A 26,536-nucleotide genomic window follows, 5' to 3' on the forward strand; every position below is an offset into this window, starting at 1 on the left:
TTCCCAGCTCTTGAAATAGGCCAAGCAACAATGTGACTTCGGCTACAGCTGAAGCCATGCTGCAATATTCAGCTTCAGCTGAACTTCTGGACATTGTTTGTTGCTTCTTTGACTTCCATGAAATGAGAGATTCACCAAAGTTTACCACATAGCATGTTACTAATCTCCTAGTATTGGGGTAAGCTGCCCAGTCAGAATCACACCAACATTGTAACTCTGATGCAGAACCAGACCTCAACCAAATACCTTAGCCTGGAGCATTTTTCAGATATCTGACCACCCTAAGATCAATCTCCCGGTAGGACTTCTTAGGGTGTTGTATGAACTGGATCAAGGTGTGAATAACATAGCTAATATCAGGTCTTGTTGTAGTCACATACATCAAATGGCCAATCAATATCTGATATGCACTAACATCTTTTAAAGGTGAGTCACATGTAGAACCTGTTGCCTGATCATATACAATGGAAGTTAACTTGATATTGGTCTCCAAAGGGGTGATTGCTGGCTTGGCACCACTGAGTCCCATTTCAGAAATGAGTTCTGGGATATACTTCCTTTGATTCAAAACTACCCCAATTGCTGACCTTAAGATAATGCCCAAGAAGTACTTGAGCTCATCTAAGTCCTTTAGCTTGAACTGCTGATGAAGTATCTCCTTTGCCTCAGTAATCAGCTGATCATTGCTGCCAGTGATGAGAAAATCATCCACATACACCAGGATGATCACCATGCCTTCTGGCTTTCTTTAATGTAAATAAGGAGTAGTCATGATTACTTTGTATGAAACCTGCTGCTGTTAGTGCATCAGACAACTTAATGTTCCATTGTCTTGATGTCTGCTTGAGTTCATACAAGGACTTGAGCAATTTGCAGACCTTCAACTCCCTCTGCCTCCTAAAACCTTCAGGCATATCCATGTAAACCTCTTCATAAAGATCACCTTACAAAAAGACATTGTAGACATTCATCTGGTATAAATTCGAACCTCTAGAAACAGCCAAGGCTATGACTGACCTTATTGTTACCATCTTCACCACATGAGAGAAAGTATCGTGATAATCTAGACCCTCTTTTTAGCTATAATCTTTTGCAACTAGTCGAGCCTTGAACCTTTCAATGTCCCAATTTGCTTGGTACTTGATCTTGTAGACCCATTTGAATCCTACAGTGTGTTTCCCTGATGATAAGTCTACAACTTCCAAGTTTTATTATCTTCTAAAGCCTTGATTTCTTGTCTCATTGCTTCAATCCATCTAGCATTTTTGGCCGCTTATTTGAAAGATCTGGGCTTAACCAATGTAGAAAACTTGGCCAAGTAGCTTTGATACTTTGGTGTGACTTTTTATAGGATATGTAGTTGGTGATGGGATACTTACTGGTTCACTTCTGTGTTGTGACATAGTCTCTTAGCCAAATAGGTTGTGTGGAGGTCCTGTAGGATTTTCTCAGTGGAATATGTGCAGCATCAGTGGTCATGTCTTGATTAGGAGCATGAGGTTCATCTTCCTGTATGACTGGAGTGATACTTTCTGATGGTGAGCTTTCTTGCAACTCATTGTCTCTCTCTATATTGTCTTCAACTGTATTATCAGCTGTAAGTACAACTAAACCTTGATCCATATCTGAACCTTGACCTAAGTGTTGTGAGTTGGCTATAACTCCTGTAGATGGCACTCCAACATCAAATATGCCAAAATCCAAGTTGTCAACATGAGGGTTGTGGCTGATGGAAATCTCCTGTTATTTTGCAAAAGGGAACACAGACTCCTTGAATACCATATTCCTACTCACAAATATTTGATTGGTAGCAAGTTCTAATAAGATGTAATCCTTCTGTCTCTTTGAATACCCCATCAAGACTGATGCCTTTGCTTTTGCATCAAACTTATCTCCTTTGGGAACAACTGAAGCAAAACACAAGCACCCTATCACTCTCAGGTGAGTTAAGGATGGAGGCCTTGCATATAGCATCTCATAAGGACTTTTTCCTTCAATAGCTGATGAGGGCAACTTGTTCATCAGGTATACTGCAGTAGTTACTCAGATTCCCCAATATATAATTGGTATTTTTATTGAAATCTCAGTGCCCTTGCTACATCTAAGATGTGCCTGTGTTTTCTCTTGTGGAGTGTGAACACAGCTGCTTTGGTGCAATATTTCAAAACCTTGTAACAGATCATTGCACTGTGAGTTGAATAACTCTGTGCCATTGTCTGATCTCAACACTTTTACCATCACTCCAAACTGGTTTCTTACCATCAACATGAAGTTTTTAATTGAAACAATTATTTCAGATTTGAGTTGCAGTAAATGAATCCAAGTAAATCTACTAAAGTCATCCACAACAGTAAGGAAATAATACTTCTTGTCATAGGTAGGTGTTTTATAAGGCCCCCATAAATCCATGTGAACAAGATCAAAAAGAGATACTGCCCTAGAAGCACTAATAGGAAACAACAATCTAGTTTGTTTAGCTAAGGGACACACATGACACTTATTCAGAAGATCATTATTTATAGTGCTTCCTAACCAATCCATACTTTTCATAGCAGAATATGAAGGGTGGCCAAACCTTTGATGCCATAATCTGCAGTCCTCATTCATTGTGATTGTTGCTGCTACATTACAATCTCTATTGCTATTATTACTGCTATCTTTGACAATGTACAAACCACCTGTCTCCTTACCAATACCCTTTACCCTGCCACTGTAAAGATCCTGGAAGAAGACAAAGTCAAGGAAAAAATTCATTGAACACTCCAGTTCTCTTATGAGTTTGGATACTGACAGGAGGTTAAATTTGAAATCTGGTACATATAGGACACCTTTTATAACCTCAATACCAAATAAAGATGCATGACCTGTATGAGAAATAGGAATCTTATCTCCAGTAGGCAAATGTACTATGTCCTTAGATCCTTTCCTAGTGTTATCATTTGTTAATAAATCCATAGATGCAGCTATGTGATGTGTGGCACCTGAGTCTACAATTCACTCACTAGTAATATCTTTGGACATGAAACAAACTGTAATACCTGCCATATTGCTTTGATTATTCATGTTGTTTTGATTGTCAGCTGGTTCCTTATTCAACAATGCTAAAATTTGCTTGTACTGTTCCTCTGTGAAGAATGGTCCATTTCCAGCAAAAGCATCCTGCAAATCACATCTAGAAGAGCATTGAGCACCTGCATTACTTCCACTACCTGCATTGCTAGAAACATTGTTAACATCATTAAAGTGTGGAGTTCCTCGACCAAATTGTCCATTTGCACCACCACTTCCACAATCAAACTGTCCAGTATTTGGATGATTGAACCTTTTCTTTCCCTTAAAATCTTTAGGATATCCAATGAGCTTATAGCAATTTTCTTTGCTATGACCTTTGTAACCACAATGTTCAATTTGCATAAAAGGTTTCTTTCCCTTATAGCTTTGGTTGCGACTAACATGCATAGCTACTGGTTCATTCTTATCAATTACTACACCCATACTAGGACACTGTCTAGATTCATCTTCGATCACCATTACATAAGCTTGATTGATAGAGGGCACATTCGACTTTATGAGGTTCTGTCTTCTAGCTTGGTCATAAGAGTCGTTAAATCCACTGAGGAATTGTAGCAATCTCTGCTGCTCTAAATGATCAACATGATTCCTTGAATTGGCCTTAGGTACCATAGCATCATGCCCAATCCATAAATCCTTTAATTTTGTGAAATAGCATGAAACAGAATCTGTACCTTGTGAGAGAGTGTCAATGGCTCGATGCAGCTGAAAAATTCTCATGCGATTCACCTTATCGAATCTCTCCCTCAAGTCTTCCCACACAAGGTGAGCATTTGAAGTATATGCAATTCCACACAAGAGTTCCTTGGATACTGTGTTCATGAGCCATGAAAGGACAATAATATTACAAGTTTTCCATTGCTCTTGTAGCTCAGCAGTACATGATTCCTTCATACAAGTTCCATTCACAAACCCTAGCTTTCTCTTCCCAAGTAGTGCGATCTTCATCGTCCTACTCTATAGCCCTGTAAGCTTCACAGGGATCAGAACAACACATGGAGTATCTGCTGGACCTAGATACAATGGATGTATGTACGAAATTATTGATTCCGCCATAACTGATTCTCACACTTTAACAATCTCAGAGAAATTTGAAATTGATGTCGAAGGATCGATCGATGACTGAGAATCTAATTGATTTGTACCCGCTCTGATACCATGCTAAAATCTGCTCTCACACTGAGCAGATTTGCAGTAGCTCTGTACTGCTCTAATGGCAGAAGCTTCTAGAGTAGAGAGATGAAGAAGAAGCAGGCATTGCAAAATGATTCTCCGTATTCATTCTCTGAAGATACATGGTATTTATACAAGTAATGAGCCTAAGTAACATTAACTTATGAGCTGGACGTGAGCTAACATTAAGTGTATATATTAACCGACTAACTGACTAGCTGGCACACTAACTACCATAACTACCACTAACTAACTTGAGCTCACAAGAAAAGTATAATTTTCATTATGTGCGTGTAGGTATGAAATGGAATCAGGAAATTAAAATATACTACTTATAATACAGGAGGAAAAGCGCAGGGAAACTTGCCCCTTAGTCTTAACATTGTACGCATAAGAGGTTGAACTTTCACCAAGTGAAATAATTTTAAGCATTAAAAAGTATATCACTTATTACAAAACTTCTATTACATTTTAGTCGAAATGAAAAATATACTAAAGTCAGCTCAAAGTTCTTTATCTTTATTCAATCAAAACACAAAAAATCATTAAAAAGTGTAATCAGTATGCATCTTCCAAATTCCAACTATTTCCAAGCCACAGCACAATCTGCAACTCTCTCTTTTAATTCAGAAACGCCAATGTTTGAGTGGCATCACAGCAAATTTCATATTCCCAGTCTTGCAATGGATGCCTTGGTGCTCTCCACAAGCAAAATAGTAAGTCTGCATTTTCTTCAACACAAACTCAAATCCTTCCTTTGCACCTTGAGTTGGATCTGCTATCCTTTTAGCCCTCCTGAAATCACACTTGTTGAAGCTCCTATAGTTTGGTAATAAGTAAACACTGTGTGGAAATCCGGTACCATTTGCATTTGGTGGATCATACTTGAACACTGTCGTATACCACATAAGCGGATTCAGAATTTTAAGTTAGTGAATATAGAATACTATTGAACCCACTATTCCTTTTGTGATAGTGATTTAGATATTAGTATGACTACATACATATAGAACTCGAACGTAAGACTTTTTTATGCTGCATGCATCTGCCCGTGCATACGTAATAGAAGCTATCTATTTTACAAGCATATTGCATATATATAACCGATAAGTTTATGCAATGATAAAGGCAGAATTTTCACCAAAAAATTTTAAAAATACAAGCATTATATTTTGTAGTCAAACTCGCGATTTAAAGCATTTTTATTATCTTTTGCCTCTAGTAGGGAGTGTCCCTTCGACAATGCATGGGTATACATCAAAAAAACTAATCTATATATACAGTATAATATTTTGGCAAAGACGATTCAGAGTGCTTCACCTTGAGTTTATTTTTAAGAAATGATAAGCACATGCACAAAAAGAAGAAACTTAAAAGAAATATATACCTAAGGTGTCATTAACAAAGAAAGGAGCAGTCTTTCGAGCCCAATCCATGTAGTTGAAACCATAATGCCAATTTTCTGAACCTCCAACAATGAATCTATTGGAAGTTTGAGTAGCATTTGGTGGATGAGTATACGGGCAGTTAGTTTTATTCCAGGTTCTAGGACCCCAGTTGAAGTCATAGTTGGCTAAACCAATAGCAAACATGCATGAGAAAACTGCAAGTAAGAGAAATGTTTGGGCATTAACAAGTGCCATTTTTACAAGAATGATCAATTTCCTAAAACTCACAAGTTTGCTAATGAAGAAGAGAAGTTGATCAATTGTTGGGGATGATGAGTGAGCCAATTGGTATGGACTATATATAGCAAAAGTATAGTCAAAATGAAGACTAATTAGGAAATTATGAGAGACGAAAGTTGGTTGGTGAGACAGGAAAATTAGTGCAAAAAGCTCTTTGTTGTTTTTCCAATGTTTCTTTCTTTTAAGAGAGCCTGGGTAATTAACTATTCCCAAGTCCACCACTGAAAAACAAATATTCTTCCACTTTAGGTTGCAATTATTTTATACTAATCTTTAAGAGTTTCAATATGCTTACTTACCTAAGTTAGCCGTGTTTCAACGCCCATTAGAATCATTTAAAGTTTATTCACAACTTGCCCAGCTGCTTCTAAACTATAAATATTGTGAGCAAACATGTTTTTTGCCGAATTGACTGACAACGAATAAGTTTACTTACTTCGATATTTACACAAATCCAATAAATTTAAGTAATTAAATGTGTCTTCATAATATTATCACTATACTATATCTGAATTATACAAATGTACACCTTAATTTATCACTTAAGTATGATAAATTAATATAGTTTGATTGTAAAGTAAGTTTTTACCGACTAACTTAATCCAGTCTTGAAAAGGTTTTTCCTTAGTCAAGAGTTTTTTTTTTTGGTAGTTGCATATGTTATGTCGGTTCTTTGAGAGGCCTAATTTTATGCTCTTTGAGAATCAACTCTCTGATTGGAATTTAAACATATTGGAGATTTGTACGTTTGCTTTGCTCTCAAATTTAATTGACCTAATTTTATTACAGAAATTCTATAGAGTGAAAAGGAGAAATTTAGACCTGCATGAAGAAATTAGGCTGTTCCAAATTTCGAGTCCAACTTCTAAATTCGAAATGTTCAATTGTGTTCGTATAAGTCAGTTCACGTGAGAAGCTAATGGCTAAAACCTCTTTATCTAAATTTTACACATCATTTAATCAGTTATAGCAAATTATTTTATCATGTACAATATCATGCGCGTGATGAATAATATTGTCAGGACATAGAAGTTAAATTCAGTATTTTATATATTCTCAATCTGACTTGGAAGTCTTTCGCCCTTTCTGCTAGCAATCCACTAAAACACAGTTGAAAGTTGCAAGACTTTCAAAAAGTCAGATTAACTGTAGCTGTTTTGTTTTTCCTTCTGGTTATTGGGAAGTTGGTCAAAAAGGGTTATAATCCACCATTTGGTGCGATAATAACGGAAATAATTGCTTTTGAAGTTGGAACTGATCAAAATTACCAGAAGCAAGCAGAGAAAGTGGATATAAGGAGTACCATTTAATTTTCAAGAACGGTGGATTGATGTAATAATGACACCAATTACAAAGAACGTGAAAGAAATGAGAGTAAATAGAACTAACAATCAACCTCTTAAATTCAAGATTTTGATACGTTCCTTGATCATAATTTAGCTTTGTCACACCTCCTTTTTTCGAAGATAAGAAGTTTTTCCAATTTAAATGATATTATTGAATTGAGATTATTTTATTTTATATTTTAGAATCGCCACTCGGAATTATTACGGTGTTATGAGTAAATCAAGGAAAATTAACTCTGTTTAAAGTCTGCGCAACACAGAAAACTGGGTATAAAATTTTGTTAATACGAGAGAAGATGTTAGGCATTCCCGGATTTCGCCGTTTTAGCACGGTCACTTTATAATCATAACTTGGCTTAATTATTTGTTAATTATGTATTTTAGACCCTATGTCCGTTTTTACTTTTTTACCGCTTTTATTACTTGATTATGGCGTTATGAAATTATCCTGAAACGAATCACATGTATGTTCATCCGTTTTATTTAATGTGCTAAAAATCATGTCACACGTACGTGTACACAATTAATAACACTTTATTATTATTAAGGTTGTTCGGCCAAAGTTGTGCTAACGCGTACCTTGATTTATTTTGAGAATCGTAATTATATCACGCGAACATATATATAATCACGATGATAGATTAAAACACGCCTAAAGTATTTTACGCGAATTCAAAAATTGTTTAATTCCTAAAATTTGAGATTATTGCGGAGGTCTAAAATTATGGAGTGATTGTGAGGAAAGATGTACGTTTGCACCATTCGGGTTCAGCAGTGGTTTAGACTTTTGACAAAGTGATTTTCACCTTCTTAAAATTCTAAAGGGGAACTTACATCGTTGGTTTATATCAAGGTTTACATAAATTCGCCCATTTACTTTGACTAATGGGATGTCAAAGTAAATGGGAAGTATAAATTGGTCCACTGTTATTGTTGAGAGACTTAATTATTATATTGCTCCTATTTTGTAATGTGCTGAGTCAGCATGTAACTATATTTTGTTAGTTGTAGTAGTTATACAATTAGTTGTATTTGTATAACTGTCACAAGTGTACATATATACACATTGCAATAATGAGAACAATGGTAAAGTTTTCATTTCACAATTCATTTCATACTCTCTCTACTCTGAAATATTTTTCTCTCAGAACTTTCGAGAACCTCCATTGGAGCTTATGTGTCAGCTTCATGTCACGACCTAAAATCAACCGTCGTGATGGCGCCTATCGTGGAACTAGGCCAGCCTCAATTCAACAACCCAACACCAACAACAATAAGTTTGAAAACATTAACGAAAGCATTTAACATTTAAGAAAAAAACTGTTTAAAACATATGAAAATCCCAAAGTGATATAATCCAACCCAAAACCAGGGTGTCACTGAGTACATGAACGTCTAGATCAAAATTACAGTCTACTACAGTGTCTAGAGATATAAACTAAAAGTACGACAAAGATAAAGAAGGAGAGTCAAGGCCCACAAACGTAGTGCAACTACCTTGATAGTCTCCAAAAATCTAGGATCCTCAATCAGCAACCGCTGCTACGACCGGTATCGCCTGTATCTGCCCACGAGGTGCATGAAGTAATGTGAGTACACCAACTCAGTAAGTAACAAGTCCAAACTTTGGACTGAAAGGTAGTGATGAACTCAACCTCTACATGTATAACAGAAATAAATGTGCAGGAACGTAGGCCTGCGTTCAAGTCAAATATACAGCTCAAACAGTAAAGAAAATACATATCTGAATAGTGTACGGTATACAACTCAGCTATCTCTACATACCAATGCATAGACTGTATGAAACATACCATGTGCTCCACTCTCAAGTACTTAACCACTCGATACTGTATATGGCCATCCGGCCCAGGAAAATCTATCCCGGAACATATACAACACTAACTATAAGTCACCAGTACCGAGGAAAAAGGGCAATCCAACCCTGTGGAGAAATCCATCTTCAGGTATCAAGTACTTCGGACAAATCCATGTCTAGGAAAATCCATCTCTCAATAATATCATCCGCGCTCACTGGGGGTGTGTTACAGACTCCGGAGGGACTCCTACAGCCCAAACGCTATCATAATCATCAATATAACCACTGCGGCGTGCAGCCCGATCCCATAACTATCACTCATAACCAGGAACTCGGCCTCACTCAGTCATCAACCTTTCTAGTCTCACCACGGGCTCACAATCTCATGAAAACAACCCGGAACAATGATATGATGAATCAAAAAATAACTGAGACCGAGATATGATATAAAAATGCATGATCATGACTGAGTATGGAATAGTAAATGAAACTAGTGAGATGACAGCAAGAAACGACCGCTAAGGGTCCAACCAATACCGGCACAAAGCCTAAACATGATATCTAGCACGATCTACAACTCAACTACTTTATCACCTGATGAAAATATGGATATCAATAGGATAGAGTCACTAAACAGTGCCATAGAATCACCCAGGTCACAATTCTCATGGTGCACTCCCGCACGCCTATCACTTGGCATATGCGTCACCTCAATACCAATCACATAACACATAATTTGGGGTTTCGAACTCTCAAAACCAAGTTTGGAAGCATTACTTACCTCAAACCAAGAAAAATCCTACTCCGCGATACCCTTGCCTCGCAAATCAGCCTCCAAACGTCCCGAATCTAGCCATAAGCAATACAATACGATCAATATAGGCTAAAGGAACCAATTCCACAAGAAAAATATCAAATTATAGCCAAAATCCGAAATCGGCTCAAACCCGGCCCCCTTGCCTATGTCTCGAAATCCAACAAAATCATAAAACCTGAAAGCCCATTCACTCACGAGTCTAGTCATACCAAATTTACCAAAATCCGACCTCAATTGTCCCTCCAAAACCCCAAAGTTCACTCTCCAATTCCCAAGCCCTAAATCCCCAAATTTCCAATTTCAATCCCTAATTAAATAATGAACAAAGCCATAGATTCATGGAAATTAGACCAATACGGGTTAGAATCACTTACCCCAACGTCCTCCTTGAAAATCTTCAAAAAATCGCTTCTCTCCCGAGCTCCCCAAGTTCAAAATTGAAAATGGAAGACAAAACCTCGAGCTGGGTTTTCTGCCTAGCTAAAACCGCACCTGCAGTCCTAGTTTCGCACATGCGGAACCGCATCTGCTAAAAGGGCTCCGCTTCTGCGGAAATTCATTAAAAGACTGACTCCGCTCCTGCGATCACCTGACCGCATCTGTGGTCATCGGAGATGCGGGACCCAAGCCTCACCTGCGTTCCATCTGCGCATCTGCACCTCCCAAATTGCTTCCGCGACCACCGCAGATGTGGGATTTCCATCGCTCCTGCGGTCTAAGCCCAGGTCTCCCTTAGCCGCACATGCGACTCTTCCTTCGCTCCTGCGTCCTCTCACCAGCGGTTCCCACTCCGCAGGTGCAGAAAGCACCAGTAGTAGCAGCTTTAGCTGCATGTCTCCAACTCCAAACCTTTCGTTAACCACCCGGAATCACCCCGAGACCCTCGAGACCATAACCAAACATACGAACATATCCTATAACCTCATACAAATTTAGTCGAACCTTCAGATCACTCAAAATAACATCAAAAAACCAAATTACCCTCGGATTCAAGCCTAGGAACTTCTAAACTTTCAAATTTCGCAATCGACGCTGAAACCTATCAAACCATGTTCGAATGACCTCAAATTTTACACACATATGAAAAATGACACCACGAACCTACTACAACTTCCGAAAATCCATTCCGACCCTGATATCAAAATTTTCACTGCCGACCAAAATCGCCAAATTTCTAACTTTCGCCAATTCAAGCCTAATTCTCCTACGGACCTCCAAATCACATTTTGGATGCGCTCCTAAATCCAAAATCACCTAACGGAGCTAAAAAACCATCAAAATTCAAATCCGAGATCGTTTACACATAAGTCAACATCCGATTGACTTTTTCCAACTTAAGCTTCTAATAAAGAGACTAAGTGTTTCAATTCACTCCGAAACCACTCCGGACCCGAACCAACTAACCTGGTATATCACAATACAATTGAAGAACACAAAAAGAAGCAGAAATGGGGGAAACAGGGTTATAACTCTCGAAACGACCGGCGGGGTCGTTACATTCTCCCTCTTAAACAAACATTCGTCCTCGAACGAGTCTAGAAACATACTTGGAGCCTCAAATAGGTGTGGATATCTGCTCCACATGTCCCGCTTGGTCTCCCAGGTGGGCTCCTCCATAGGCTGACCTCTCCATTGCACCTTCACTGAAGCTATATCCTTTGACCTCAACTTCCGAACTTGCCGCTCCAAAATGGCCACCGGCTCCACATCATAAGTTATATCACTATCCAACTGAACTGTACTGTAGTCCAAAACATGGGATGGATTGCCAATATACTTCTAGAGCACAGAAATGTGAAACGCTGGATGCACACTCGACAAGGTGGGTGGCAATGCAAGCTTATAAGCCACCTCCCCTATCCTCTGAAGCACCTCAAAAGGCCCAATGAACCGGGGGCTCAACTTGCCCCTCTTCCCAAACCTCATAACACCCTTCATGGGTGATACCTTCAGCAAAACCTTCTCTCCGACCATGAAAGACACATCACGGATCTTCCTGTCCGCATAGCTCTTCTGCCTAGATTGCGCCGTGCGACGCCGCTCCTGAATCAATTTTACCTTGTCTAATGCATCCTGGACCAAGTCTGTACCCAAGAGCCTAGCCTCACCCGGCTCAAACCATCCTACTGGAGATCTATACCTCCTTTCATAAAAATCCTCGTACAGAGCCATCTGAATGCTCAACTGATAACTGTTGTTATATGCAAACTCCGTGAGCGGCAGAAACTGGTCCCATGACCCCCCAAAATCGATGACACAAGCGCGTAGCATGTCCTCCAATATCTGAATAGTGCGCTCTGACTGTCCGTCCGTCTGAGGGTGAAAGGTTGTGCTCCACTCAACCTAAGTACCTAACTCTCGCTGCACGGCCTTCCAAAACTACTATGTAAACTGAGTGCCCCTATGTGAAAAGATGAAAACTGGGACACCATGCAGGCGAACAATCTCTCGGATGTAAATCTCTGCCAACCGCTCTGAAGAGTAAGTAGTACCAACTGGAATGAAGTACGCGGACTTGGTAAGCCAATCCACAATAACCCAAATAGCATCGACCTTCCTCGAAGTCCTTGGGAGCCCAGCTACGAAGTCCATGGTGATCCGCTCCCACTTCCACTCTAGGATCTCTAACCTATAAAGCAAACCACCCCCTCTGATGTTCATACTTAACCTGCTGACAGTTGAGACATCGAGACACACACCCAACTATATCCTTCTTCATCCGCCTCCACCAATAGTGCTGTCTCAAATCCTGGTACATCTTCGCGGAACCCGGATGGATAGAATACCGCGAGCTGTGGGACTCCTCAAGAATCAACTCCCGAAGCCCATCCGCATTGGGTACACATATCCGACCCTACATCCTCAACACGCCATCATCACCAATAGTCATATCTCTAGCATTACCTCGCTGAACCCTGTCCTGAAGAACGAGCACGTGGGGGTCATCATACTGACGCTCCCTGATACGGTCATAAAGAGAAGACCTAAAGACCACACAAGCCAATACCCGACTCGGCTCCGAAATATCCAATCTGACAAGCTGGCTAGCTAAGGCCTGAACATCCAATGCCAAAGGTCTCTCTACTGCTGGAAGATATGCTAAACTCCCCAAACTCTTCGCCCGGTGACTCAAAGCATCGGCCACCACATTGGCCTTCCCCGGATGGTACAAAATAGTGATATCATAGTCCTTGAGAAGATCCAACCATCTCCGCTGGCGTAAATTAAGATCCTTCTGCTTGAACAGGTGCTGCAAACTCCGGTGATCAGTATAGATCTCACAATACAAATAGTGTCGTCAAATCTTTAAGGCATGCACAATAGCTGCTAACTCAAGGACATGGACAAGATCGTTCTTCTCATGAGTCTTCAACTGGCGTGAGGAATAGGCAATCACCCTACTCTCCTGCATCAGAACACATCCAATACCTATCCTCGAAGCATCACAATACATAGTGTAAGAACCTGAAGCTGATGGCAGAACTAGAACTGGAGCTGTGGTCAAAGCAGTCTTGAGCTTCTGGAAGCTCTCCTCACACTCATTCGACCACCTGAATGGAGCACCCTTTTGGGTCAATTTGGTCAAGGGAAATACAATAGGTGAAAATCCCTCCATAAAGCGATGATAATAGCCCGCCAAACCAAGGAAGCTCCTAATCTCTATGGCTGGGGACGGTCTAGGCCAACTCTGCACCGCTTCTTTCTTCTTCGGATCCACCTGAATACCCTCACTGGATACCACGAGGCCCAAGAATGCTATTGAACCGAGCTAAAACTCACACTTGGAGAACTTTGCATAAAACTTCTCCTCCCTCAATCTTTGTAATACAATCCTCAGATGTTGAGCATGCTCCTCCTGGCTATGAGAGTACACCAGGATGTCATCAATGAATACAATAACGAATGAGTCCAAATAAGGCTAGAATACACTGTTTATCAAATGCATGAGCGCTGCTGGGGCATTGGTCAACCTAAAAGACATCACTAAGAACTCATAATGGCCATATCGGTCCTGAAAGTTGTCTTAAGAATATCCGAATCCCGAATCTTCAGTTGGTGATACCCATACCTCAAATCCATCTTGGAGAACACCCTCGTTCCCTGAAGCTAGTCAAATAGATCATTAATACGAGGCAAAAGATACTTGTTCTTGACTGTGACCTTGTTTAACTGCCTGTAATCAATGCATATCCTCATGGAACCATCCTTCTTCTTCACAAATAGGACCGGTGCACACCAAGGTGACATACTAGGCCGAATAAACCCCTTATCAAGGAGTTCCTACAGCTGTCCCTTCAACTCTTTCAACTCCGTTGGTGGCATATGATACGGTGGAATAGAAATGGGCTGAGTGCCCGACACCAAATCAATACCAAAGTCAATATCCCCGTCAGGCGGCATGCCCGGCAGGTCTGCAGGAAACACCTCTGGAAAATCACGTACCACCGGAATGAAATCAATGGTAGGGGTCTCTACACTAACATCCCTCACAAAAGCCAAATAGGATAGACAACCCTTCTCAACCATACACTAAGCCTTCAAATATGAAATCACCCTACTAGGTACATACTCTATAGAACCACTCCACTCAACCCTTGGTAACCCCGGCATCGCCAACATCACGGTCTTAGCGTGACAATCTAGAATAGCATGGCATGGAGACAACCAATCCATACCCAATATCACATCAAAATCAACGATACTGAGCAGTAAAAGGTCTACTCGGATCTCCAGACCCCCAATAGTCACCACACAGGACCGATATACGCGGTCCACAATAACAGTATCGCCCACAGGAGTAGATACATGACTAGATGAGACTAAGGACTCACAGGGCATATCAGAAAATGAGCGAAATATGAGGAAACATATGAATAAGTGGACCCAAGGTCAAATAATACCGAGGCATCCTGGTGGCAAACCGAAACAATACCTGTAATAACAGCATCTGAAGCAATGGCATCTGGTCTGGCTGGGAGGGCATAGAAACGGGCCTGGCCGCCCCCTTATCGGCCTCCCCCTCTCGGACGGCCCCTAGCTGACTGAGTTCCACCCCTAGCTAGCTAAGCGGGTGGTGGAAACACTGGTGCTGAAATCAAAGGCTGACTCCTTTGCTGAGATGAACCTCCCGTCAGGCAGGGACAAAACCTATTGATATGACCCAAATCCCTACACTCAAAGAAACCTCTACCGGCCACTGGGGACTGAAGGGAACCCCGAGCACTAGAATAATCACTAGAAGGTCCTAACACAGATGAACCCTGAGCTGATGGTGCATGCGACGAACTATGATATGGTAGCGTACCGAATGATGTATGGCCCCGCTGATAACCATGGGGCCCATGACCGGATGATGCATCTCGGTGCACTAGGCGAGCCGTCTGAGCATGCCTGAAAGGACGACCTCTACCGTGCTGTAACTGACCCCCCAGAAGGAGAACCACTAAATCCTCTCTGTCCAGGAGGCCTCTTGGCCTCCCTTTCAACCCTCTCCTGACTGCGAACCATCTCAATATGACGAGCAATGTTGACAACCTCATCAAAAGTAGCACCAGACACTCTTTCTCTGGTCATAAGCAACCGTAGCTGATACATAAGGCCATCTATAAACCTCCTGATCCTCTCCCTGTCTGTGGGAACCAACCAGATAACATGACGGGCCATAGAATCACATCTCATACTACGTCACAAACATATCACCCTGATGAAGCTGCTCAAACTACATGCGCAACTCCTCTCTGCGGGATTGAGTCACGAACTTCTCCAGAAAGATAACAGAGAATTTTTGCCAAGTAAGGGGCGCTGCCCCCGACCGGCCTACTCCTCTCGTAAGCCTCCCACCAACTGAATGCAGCCCTAGAGAATTGAAAGGTAGTGAGCGAGACCCCACTGATCTCCAAAATACCTGCTGTACGGAGTATCCTCTGACACCTGTCCAAGAAACCCTGTGCATCCTCTTCCTCTGCACCACTGAAAGATAGAGGCTGGAGTCTCCCAAACCTCTCCAATCTACACTGCTCATCCTCAGGCATAGCAAGAACCACATAGTCCTGAGCAGCTACAATCGGCTGGGCTGGTGGTGCCCTCGGTGTCTGGAATCCCTGTACCACATGCTCTGGTGTGTGGGCAGCGGGAGTCTGAGCATCTCCCCCAGCCTGAGAAGTAGTTGCTGCGGCCGGAACAAAGACCGCCTGAGCAAGACTGGTACATGCGGTCAGAATCTGAGCTAAGGCCTCCAGAAGGCCTGGAATCACAATAGGCACAAGTAGTGCCTGAGCTGGTGCATCAACAACTGGAATCTTGTCCTGATTTGGGGCAACTAGTGTATCTGCAGGTACTGCCCCAACTGTTGTGCGGGCTGCACCTCTGCCCCTACTGCGGCCTCTACCGCGCCCTCGACCTCTCGCGACCTTGGCTGGTGGTACCGATGGCTGTCCATCCTGCCCGGTAGTACGAGTCCTCACCATCTGTGAGAGAATGAAACAACATATGTTTAGTTACTAGAATCAACTGATTCGCACGATAAGAATTCAAGAATGTGGAGTTTCCTAAAGGTTCTGCAGCCTCTTAAAGATAAGTACAAACGTCTCCGTACCAATCCGCAAGACTCTACTAAACCCGCTTATGACTCGTGAGACCTATGTAACCTAGGCTCTGATACCAACTTGTCACGACCCAAAATCAACTATCGTGGAACTAGGCCAGCCTTAACTCAACAACCCAACACTAACAACAATAAGTTTGAAAACATTAACGAAATCATTTAACATTTAAGAAAAAAACTATTTAAAACATATAAAAATCCCAAAGCGATACAATCTAGCCCAAAACCAGGGTGTCACTGAGTACATGAGCGTCTAGATCATAAATACAGTCTACTACAATGTCTAGAGATATAAACTGAAAGTACAACAAAGATAAAGAAGGAGAGTCAAGGCCCGCGAACGAAGTGCAACTACCTTGATAATCTCCAAAACTCTAGGATCCTCAATCAGCAACCGCCGCTATGACCGGTATCTCCTGGATCTGTACACGAGGTGCAGGGAGTAACGTGAGTACACCAACTCAGTAAGTAACAAGTCCAAACTTTGGACTGAAAAGTAGTGACGAACTCAACCTCAACAGGTATAACATAAATAAATGTGCAGGAATGTAGGCCTGCTTTCAAGTCAAATATACAGCTTAAACAGTAAAGGAAATACAGATTTGAATAGTGTAAGGTATACAACTCAGCTATCTCTACATGCCAATGCACAGTCCGTATTAAATATACCATGTGCTCCACTCTCAAGTATTCAACCACTCGGTACTTTATATATCCATCCGACCCAGGAAAATTCATCCCGGAACATATACAACACTGACTATAAGTCACCAGTACCGAGGAAAAAGGGCAATCCAACCCTGTGGAGAAATCCATCTTCAAGTATCAAGTACTTCAGACAAATCCATGTCCATGGAAATCCATTCCTCAATAATATCATCCGCGCTCACTGGGTGTGTGTTACAGACTCCGGAGGGACTCCTACAGCCTAAGCGCTATCATAATCATCAATATAACCACTGCGGCATGCAGCCCGATCCCATAACTATCACTCATAACCAGGAACTCGGCCTCACTCAGTCATCAACCTTTCTAGTCTCACCACGGGCTCACAATCTCATGAAAACAACCCGGAACAATGATATGATGAATCAAAAAATAACTGAGACCGAGATATGATATAAAAATGCATGATCATGACTGAGTATGGAATAGTAAATGAAACTAGTGAGATGATAGCAAGAAACGACCGCTAAGGGTCCAACCAATACCGGCACAAAGCCTAAACATGATATCAAGCACGATCTACAACTCAACTACTTAATCACCTGATGGAAACATGGATATCAACAGGATATAGTCACTAAACGGTGCCATGGAATCACCCAGGTCACAATTCTCACGGTGCACGCCCGCACGCCCGTCACTTGGCATGTGCGATGCCCTTGCCTAGAAAATCGCCCTCCAAACGTCCCGAATCTAGCCACAAGCAATACAATACGTTCAGTATAGGATAAAGGAACCAATTCCACAAGAAAAATATCAAATTATAGCCAAAATCCAAAATCGGCTCAAACCCGGCCCTCGGGCCCACGTCTCGGAATCCAACAAAATCATAAAACCCAAAAGCCCATTCACTCACGAGTCTAATCATACCAAATTTACCAAAATCCGACCTCAATTGCCCCTCCAAAACCCCAAAGTTCACTCTCCAATTCCCAAGCCCTAAATCCCCAAATTTCCAATTCTAATCCCTAATTAAATGATGAACAAAGCCATAGATTCACGGAAATTAGACCAATATGGGTTAGAATCATTTAACCCAATGTCCTCCTTGAAAACCTTCGAAAACTCGCCTCTCTCCTAAGCTCCCCAAGTCCAAAATTTAAAATGGAAGACAAAACCTCGAGCTGGGGTTTTCTGCCCAGTTAAAACCGCATCTGCGATCTTAGTTCCGCACCAGCGGAACCGCATATGCGAGAAGGGCTCCGCTTCAGTGGAAATTCATTAAAAGACTGATTCTGATCCTGCGATCACCTGACCGCATCTGCGGTCATCGAGATGCGGGACCCAAGCCACACCTGCATTCCATCTGCGCATCTGCGCCTCCCAAACCGCTTCTACGACTACCGCAGATGCGGGATTTCCATCACACCTGCGGTCTGAGCCTAGGTCTCCCTTAGCCACACCTGCGTCTCTTCCTTCGCTCCTGCGGCCTCGCACCTGCGGTTCCCACTACGCAGGTGTGGAAAGTACCAGTAGCAGCAGCTTCAGCTGCACTTCTCCAACTCCAAACCTTCTGTTAACCACCCGGAATCACCCCGAGGCCCTCGGGACCACAACCAAACATACCAACATATCCTCTAACCTCATACACACTTAGTAGAACCTTCGGATCACTCAAAATAACATTAAAATACCAAATTACCTTTAGATTCAAGCCTAGGAACTTCTAAACTTGCAAATTCCGCAACCGACGCCGAAACCTATCAAACCACGTCCGTATGACCTCAAATTTTACATACACATGAAAAATGACACCACGAACCTACTTCAACTTCCGAAAATCCATTCCGACCTCGATATCAAAATTTTCATTGCCGACCTAAATTGCCAAATTTCTAACTTTCGCCAATTCAAGCCTAATTCTCCTACGGACCTCCAAATCATATTCCGCACGCGCTACTAAGTCCAAAATCACCGAACGGAGCTAACGAAACCATCAAAATTCAAATCTGAGATCATTTACATATAAGTCAATATCCGCTTGACCTTTCCAACTTAAGCTTCTAATAAAGAGACTTAGTGTCTCAATTCACTCCGAAACTACTTCGGACCCGAACCAACTAACCTGGTATATCATAATATAGCTGAAGAACATAAAAAGAAGGCAAAAATTGGGAAAACAGGGCTATAACTCTCGAAATGACTGGTTAGGTCGTTACACTTCATCTCTTCTTCATAGTGATAATCTCATACGGTATCAGAGCCAGCATAACGTATTTGCTCGAAGTTTACTGGAATTTCTTTTTCAGTGTCTCAAAATCTCTTTTCCTCTATCATATGCTAGGATTTTGGATTCGAGATTTCAACTTGCAATTTTCATACGGATTGAAAAATTATCAGTAAAATTGATCTATCTACTCACAAAATCGGTTGATATATTCATCAATTTCATCGATTAGAGCTTCTCACATGGATATCGATCAAAATGAAGAAACCATGCCCAGTACGAGCAGAAATGACCAACCAGTCATCAATGCGAGCAGTCATTTGTACATTCGCCCTTCGGACAGTCCAGGAGTAATGCTAATGCCGGTTCCGTTTGATGGAATTGGGTATAGATCATGGAGAAAGAGTGTGTTATAGCCCTATCAGTCAAAAACAAATTAGGGTTTATAAATGGGGAATGTAGGAAACCTAACCCCAATTCACATCAGTTCCGTCAATGAGAGAGATGCGACAATATTGTAACTTCCTGGATCCTTAATTCCCTCGCAAAAGAGATATCTGGCAATGTCGAGTATGTCAATGAATCAATCGAGCTGTGGAGGGAACTAGAAGATCGATATGACCAAACAAATGGGATGAAGCTATATCAGATCCAAAAGAAGATTAACGACCTTGTTTAGGGCTCCTTACTATACACAAACAAAGAGACTGTGGGAAGAATTAAACACCCTGAGTGCTAAATTTCAGTGCAGTTGTGTTTGTACATATGGGTCAAAGGAAACAATGCATAAGGCAGAACAATATCGACGACTCATTCAATTCTTGATGGGACTAAATGAGGTCTATACAATAGTGCGATGAAGTATTTTGATGATGAAACCTTTGCCATCTTTGGCACATACCTTCTCCCTCATAATACAGGAGGATAAACAAATGGAATTCAGGCCGAATAATCAGCTAAACCTCGAGTCTACTTCACTCCATGTGAATGCCACATCTTCACAACATCAAAATCCATTCGGAGCTAGGAACTTTAAAACACACTACACTGCAAACAATAAGGGTCGTCCATTCTGTGACTATTGCTAGAGATCAGGACACACAAAGGAGAAGTGTTACAAATTACATGGGCATCTCCAAGGAAATTTGTACAACAATCAAGGCTTCAATCGCACGAGTGCTCAACAGTTCAATCAGAGTAACAACTCAAATCAGACTCAAGGTAACAAGTTCAATAGAGGAAAATGAGTTGTGGCAAATGTACACGGAGTTCCAACTGATTTGCTTCATGAGAAGGAAGATGATTCAGTTCCACATGATGAGAATCAAAATGTCAACCTAACAAAGGAGCAATATGGGCAGATAATGAGTCTGCTGCAACATTTTCAGATAGGCAACACTGGAGGATCTCCCAGAAATGCCAACATCACTAATGATGCTGTCAACTTCGCATGTATTGTAGTCTGCACCTCTTCTATTGATTTTGACAAACCATCATGCAAATATTTTGAATCAAAGTCTGACCTTTGGATCATAGACTCAAGAGCATCTAGTCATACGACCTTTAATAAAACAATACTTAGCAATATCACCACACTACCATATCCTTTACTGATAAGTTTACCAAATGGATATAGGGTGAAAGTGCTTGAATTTGGAGATGTGATACTCAATCCTGAAATCACCTTACACAAAGTCCTCTATGTTCCTTCTTACAAATACAATATAATTTCTGTCCATTCTTTTGCAGTGCATCTTAGATGTATTGTGATCTTTACTGATGCACTATGTCTGTTACAGGCCCCTTCAGTGAAGAGGCCTCAGGTGATTGGTAGTAGCAAGGAGGGACTATACTACCTATGTTCCAGGTGTCTAAAGGGTAAAAGAACTCTCTCAAATACTGATGTGTCAGTTTCTTGCTGTAACTGTTTTTCTTCTACTAGTGTAAATAGTGAAGACTTCAGAAGTCCCACTCATTCATATCATCATTCACCAAATGAAAATGCCTCCACTCACAATAATAAGAATGAGTTCTTAGCTGTGTTTGATAAGTCTGATGTGAATCTTTTGTGTCATAATAGGCTTGGGCATGTTCCCTTTGTCAAAATGAGAGGGATATCCTCCATACCCGTGCATTTCTCATCCAAACAAACTTTCATTTGCTCAATTTGCCCTATGGCTAGACAAACCAGATTTCCATTTCCACAAAGAACCAGTACCTGTTGATACCCAATTTTGCCCTCTCATTTAATAAATATCATGTATACTTTCAAAATATTATTTTGCATTATTACCTAATTTACAGGGATCATATAAGTATTTTCTATAATTTTTCATAATTTTTAAAGCTTTAAAATTGATTTTCTTGCATTTAAATTACTTGAATATGTATTAATTACCCCTTTAAATTATTTTGTGATGATTTAATCATCCAAATTTATTATTTGCATCCACATATATGTTTCATAATATTTTATTTTATTTCATATAATTATATTTGTATTTTAAGCTATTTACACAATTTTGCAATAATAACCTATATGCTATGCATAATTACATTTTTATTACATTATTTGTGCCCAAATAGTATTTTTATATTTTTATAATGTTAAGCTATTATTTTCAAACACTTTACTACATAAATAATATTTTATTATTTTTTAATTACTTTTTATAAATTATTGTTTGATAAAATTTCGTGTATTTAAATTATGACCCAGTTTTAAAGTGAATTTCAGACCAAAAACAGGTCCAAAACATTTGGCCCGCTTCATTTCGCCTTCAGCAGCCCAACCAAACGACCCCTTCTCTATACCCGGTCGGGACCTGTTTTGTGACCCGCCCCATCTCTCTTTTAATCTTGGCCATTGATCTCAAATGATCAACGACCCATAAACCATCCCTCTCTTTAATTAACCAAACTCACCCGGAAATCCTACCACTTCACAAAGACCGCCGCCCTCAAACACTCTTCTCTTCTCTCACACCAAACCCTAGCTGCCTCACTCCAAATCCCGGTCCGTACCCAAGAAAATATGAAAATCTCCCATATTTCCTTTTCTTTTTTTGTACTCACAACATTTCTTTCCTGTTTTCTTGGCACTACTCGTTTGGTATGGAGTTATTTAAGGAAACCGGTATTTGGGAGGTTTTTTGGCTTAGATTCTTGATAGTTACCATATTCTTGACTTGATACATTCACCATCAGGCTATACGAGACCGATTTGACAAGATTCTTCGGCCAATTTTTGATTTCGGGCGAAATTAGGGTTTGCCTGGTATTCCTCCTAATTTGGTTCTAAATCGATTCTATATGCTCTTCTTTCCTTATTTTTGTTTGATTGACTATGTTTCCTTGTTTGGATGTTCGATTTTTGCTACTATATAACCCATCCTCAATTTCCCCTCTAGAGACATTATTACTGCTATTACTCTCACCCGTTCTACTATTCTAAGTTCGAGACCTTGGCCGGCTGAAAGCTAAGGCCATCAGAATTCAACTGTTGTTATTTTCTCAGTGCAAGCACTACCCGGGGTTCACTTGAAATTCTTGGGAACTCTGACGCACTGGGATTTTGGGAGTCCTGCTGTTCCTTCTCTATTACTGCTGACTAAACTACCATTGGCACTCGATTTTTCCTTTACTTGCATGTTAATCTGCAGCTGGTTAGTGTTCCTGGCTATTACAATTTTAACTATTTCCCTTCTGATTGTCTATGTCATGTGTGTTCTGTGTACCAATATCGTTTGAACTTTCATGAGTAAGCATGACTCAGTTTCCTTGCTATTTGTGAACCCCCCCAACACCGTATTGTGGTAGGCTTTACTGTAATCCTATTGTCTTAATGATGTGCTACAGTCTTATGTTCTCTAGTATCGAACTTGATAGGCCTCAACATATATAGTGTACTCTCATTATGTGTATTTGACTTGAATGGATTATGGCTTTCTTATGCGTTACCTGACTTTAGTGTTAACCTTGAATTTTGTATAGTTTTATCTTTCATGAGTCCCTGTATCACCTTATATTTTTTAGCCTTCTTGAGATGATTGATCTTTGCCTAAATTTGAATGTGTTAAGTCTCTCACGTTTGAACTAAGTGGGTATTTGTATGTTGATTTGGACTATGCCTACTAGTTTGCCTGCTTTTAAGAAGTCTTGTTTGATTACCAATTAGCTGTGACCATGCCTTCTTTATAACTCACACTTGGTGCAATCATGAACAAGCTGATAACTTTCCTTTGAATTAATCCATGATCGTATGAGTTATTGCATGCCAATACTGTTTAAAGTTTTCATACCAGGCATTACTTATACCTTTAGTGAACCTCAACAATGTTTTAATTGTTCCATGTTACTGTAATTCTGTTATCATGATGAAATCCTGCCATGCTAGTGTTAAATTTACTAGAGTCTAATGCCTTTGGGTAATCCTGGATGTACAACTGAACTTATCATACATGATCAACCTGTAGAATCTCTGGTTTCTTTAGAATTAAACGAATACCTGCTAGTTACTCTGTCACCCCATAGAACTGTGTCTATATGATTGTTTTGTAGGACTAGTTTCAAGCATGTCTTACTTTAGACCCTCATGGTAAAATTTCTAAATGTGAATTCCTATTGAATCAGTTCTGTACCATGTTTATTTTAAACCCCTGTCTGTTGAAATCTCAATAAGAGTTTTTGTTCTATTCTTATTCATGTGCTTCTTTACCTATGGGATAACATGTTTAACAACTCCAGTTTCTTCATTAGTTATAACACCTAAGTATTCCCCTGTGAATACGTCTATATCTGAAGTTATTTGAGTAATTAGTTTGCGTGGGTTGTTACTTGTGGCATTTGTTGTTGGTTACTAGGTAAGCAAGACAATTGTCTTCGCATTTGGGCCTAGTTTGATGGGCCATATGTGTTGTTGGACCTGGGTACTGGATTGAGGCGCATTCTAGTTTTCCTTGTGAGCTTGGGATTTGGGCCTGCTGGTGGTCTGGAGAGCAAGACTGTTGAAGGCCTTAAAGTCAGAGGATTCCTTTGTGTGGGGCTTTTACTTGTCTTATTGGGCTTATGACTGTTTTATTCTGTTTACATTATTTATTTGTTATGTAATAATTTGTAATAACGAATAATGGAGAGATTAGTAAAAGGGGGCTGGGGTATTCTAATACTAGCATGAAAGGGTAGAAAACATGCCTATAGGGTCTATGTATTCTATTTGCTATTACGCCCAGCATGCCTTACCCGTTGTTTTGTTTAGTATATGTTGCACTAATAGGAACCATGCCTATAGGAATCCCGTACACACTTCACTTAACTCGTCAAAATATGCTACACTTGTTTCCATGTCTACTATTCAACGCTTTTAGATTATATGCCTATAGGATACAATAATGAAATACCTTCGCTAATCGAGATACCATGACTATAAGGTTTAATAATTGATCAACTGCTTTATACTGATTTTGCACTGCCTTACTTAGATAGTATGCCTATAGGGATAAAGTATTATAAAATCAAGTCTAATTGTCAATTGTTAGAAATCCTGACTATAGGATATGATTATACGCCTAGAAAGCCTGTTTATAAATCAAGCGCTATTAATTCTAAGCTTTCAAACAGTTTAGAGATCATGCCTGTAGGGTTTGTAATACCTATAATCTTCGGATTCATTAGTCTGAAACAATAACGCTTCTTGTACGATACTAGATTTTCAGAATCACCTAGAGGTCATGCCTATAGGACTTAATGACTCTAAGTCTTAACTTTGAAATTGTCTATTGCCTATTATAAAAATCTGATCGCGTGCTTTAGTGCCTATGGGTGGAGGTCAACTTGAGCCTTTCATTGCAATTGTGTGCAGTCCTTTCTATTTTGAATGTCACATAGTTTTATCATTTTGAGAAACCTAAGTAAAGTCTAGAACCATTTAATAGTAGGTCCAAAGTCTCCTGGACCATAGGCATGAGACGTGTAGTGCACACATAGGATACGTTTAGAATTGAATTAGAGTGCCTTTAAGTAATAACTTCAACATAGTTATCGGGTAGCAGGAGATGATAGTTTGTGTCCGCTGAATAATATGATCAACCCCTACCCTAAGGGAGTTGCGAAATATTATTTATGTTGCACGGGGTGATCCTTTAGGCTAAAAAACTTAGGACCCCCCTATCCTTTTATATACTGGCTGTTCGCACTTAGTCATAGATCGACACAATTGTACTCCTTGTTATTTTTTAAGACTTGTATTAATTAGTCATATAGTTAATTCTTATGTTATAATAGAGTTTTCAACTTCTACATATTTCTTTGCTTATTTGATCACATAGCTTAATTATCTAATCCACATAGTGTAAACTTCGGTCGGGACCCACAGTTGTGGACCTCAAAGAGTGCCTAACACATTCTCTTTGAGGTAATTTGAGCCCTTACCCGATCTTTGGTGGAGTTGACTAGTCAAACAGAGTTATTTGCAAATAGGTGCCCTAACGCACCTTAAAAATTATTAGGTGGCGATTTTTCTCTTTTAATACCCATTTAAAAGAGTTGTCACATGTCGAAACCCGCCTTCACGAGAAAAAGGGGCGCGACAGCATAGCGACTCTGTTGGGGGCATACTTAGGCTCTTACCATAACGAATTTGACTTATGTGGATTATTTCCCTTATTTCTCATTATTTGTCTAAATTGCTATGACATGCACATCCCTTCCCTTATTTTCTTTTATTTGTCTAAATTGCTATGACATGCACATCCCTTCCCTTGTTTTCCTTTATTGCTATGACATGTACGCCCTCTCCCGCTTCTTTTATCTTGTCTAAGACTTCTATATCATGACTCTCCCGTCCTTATTTCCCTATTTGTTTCATTACGTTCTCGTACATTTTCATGAGTTAAACTGACTTCTCTCTTTTGTCTTTCTTTTCTTTTCTCTTCTTTTTCATCTTTACCGTGTTATTTGATGTTTTAATGCACTTTTATCATGCAAATACTTGGGAACGTGTTACTATTTCTGCATAAAGCATGCTCCACATCATACTCCATGCATACTCATTATCAATATAGAGGCACTTGATGAGTGTCCGCGCTTTCCTGAAATCACCCTTTTATATCAGAAAGGCTTATTTGCGT

At 40.3% G+C, this 26,536-nt stretch overlaps 3 protein-coding genes across 3 annotated transcripts; all 3 read right to left on the reverse strand.

The window, feature by feature from the left end:
- Positions 1-247: 247 nt before the first annotated feature.
- On the reverse strand, positions 248-1,031 carry LOC108948972 (uncharacterized mitochondrial protein AtMg00810-like). The gene is made up of 3 exons (XM_018778475.2): positions 989-1,031; positions 856-943; positions 248-746 (listed from the first exon to the last, which is right to left on the reverse strand). The coding sequence occupies exons 1-3, from the start codon at positions 1,029-1,031 to the stop codon at positions 248-250; spliced, it is 630 nt and encodes a 209-aa protein (XP_018633991.2).
- Positions 1,032-2,994: 1,963 nt separating this feature from the next.
- Positions 2,995-4,020, reverse strand: LOC138899704 (uncharacterized). Its single transcript, XM_070186388.1, has one exon. The coding sequence runs from the start codon at positions 4,018-4,020 to the stop codon at positions 2,995-2,997; it is 1,026 nt and encodes a 341-aa protein (XP_070042489.1).
- A 629-nt stretch (positions 4,021-4,649) lies between these two features.
- LOC104118799 (uncharacterized) lies at positions 4,650-5,971 on the reverse strand. Its single transcript, XM_009630158.4, has 2 exons — positions 5,633-5,971; positions 4,650-5,137 (listed from the first exon to the last, which is right to left on the reverse strand). The coding sequence occupies exons 1-2, from the start codon at positions 5,886-5,888 to the stop codon at positions 4,872-4,874; spliced, it is 522 nt and encodes a 173-aa protein (XP_009628453.1). The 5' UTR covers positions 5,889-5,971; the 3' UTR covers positions 4,650-4,871.
- Between the last annotated feature and the right edge of the window lie 20,565 nt (positions 5,972-26,536).

The sequence above is a fragment of the Nicotiana tomentosiformis genome, chromosome 10 (genome assembly GCF_000390325.3).
Source record: "Nicotiana tomentosiformis chromosome 10, ASM39032v3, whole genome shotgun sequence".
Classification (NCBI taxonomy): Eukaryota; Viridiplantae; Streptophyta; class Magnoliopsida; order Solanales; family Solanaceae; genus Nicotiana; species Nicotiana tomentosiformis.

Bases quoted from the DNA above. Each gene is read 5' to 3' on its own strand.
- LOC108948972 (XM_018778475.2), bottom strand. From the start codon at position 1,031: ATGGTAACAATAAGGTCAGTCATAGCCTTGGCTGTTTCTAGAG. The intron at 944-988 runs GTTCGAATTTAT...TCTTTTTGTAAG, and splicing joins AGCCTTGGCTGTTTCTAGAG to GTGATCTTTATGAAGAGGTT. The intron at 747-855 runs GTATGAACTCAA...TTTACATTAAAG, and splicing joins TGCAAATTGCTCAAGTCCTT to AAAGCCAGAAGGCATGGTGA.
- LOC138899704 (XM_070186388.1), bottom strand. From the start codon at position 4,020: ATGAAGATCGCACTACTTGGGAAGAGAAAGCTAGGGTTTGTGAATGGA.
- LOC104118799 (XM_009630158.4), bottom strand. From the start codon at position 5,888: ATGGCACTTGTTAATGCCCAAACATTTCTCTTACTTGCAGTTTTCTCA. The intron at 5,138-5,632 runs GTATATATTTCT...GGTATACGACAG, and splicing joins CTTTGTTAATGACACCTTAG to TGTTCAAGTATGATCCACCA.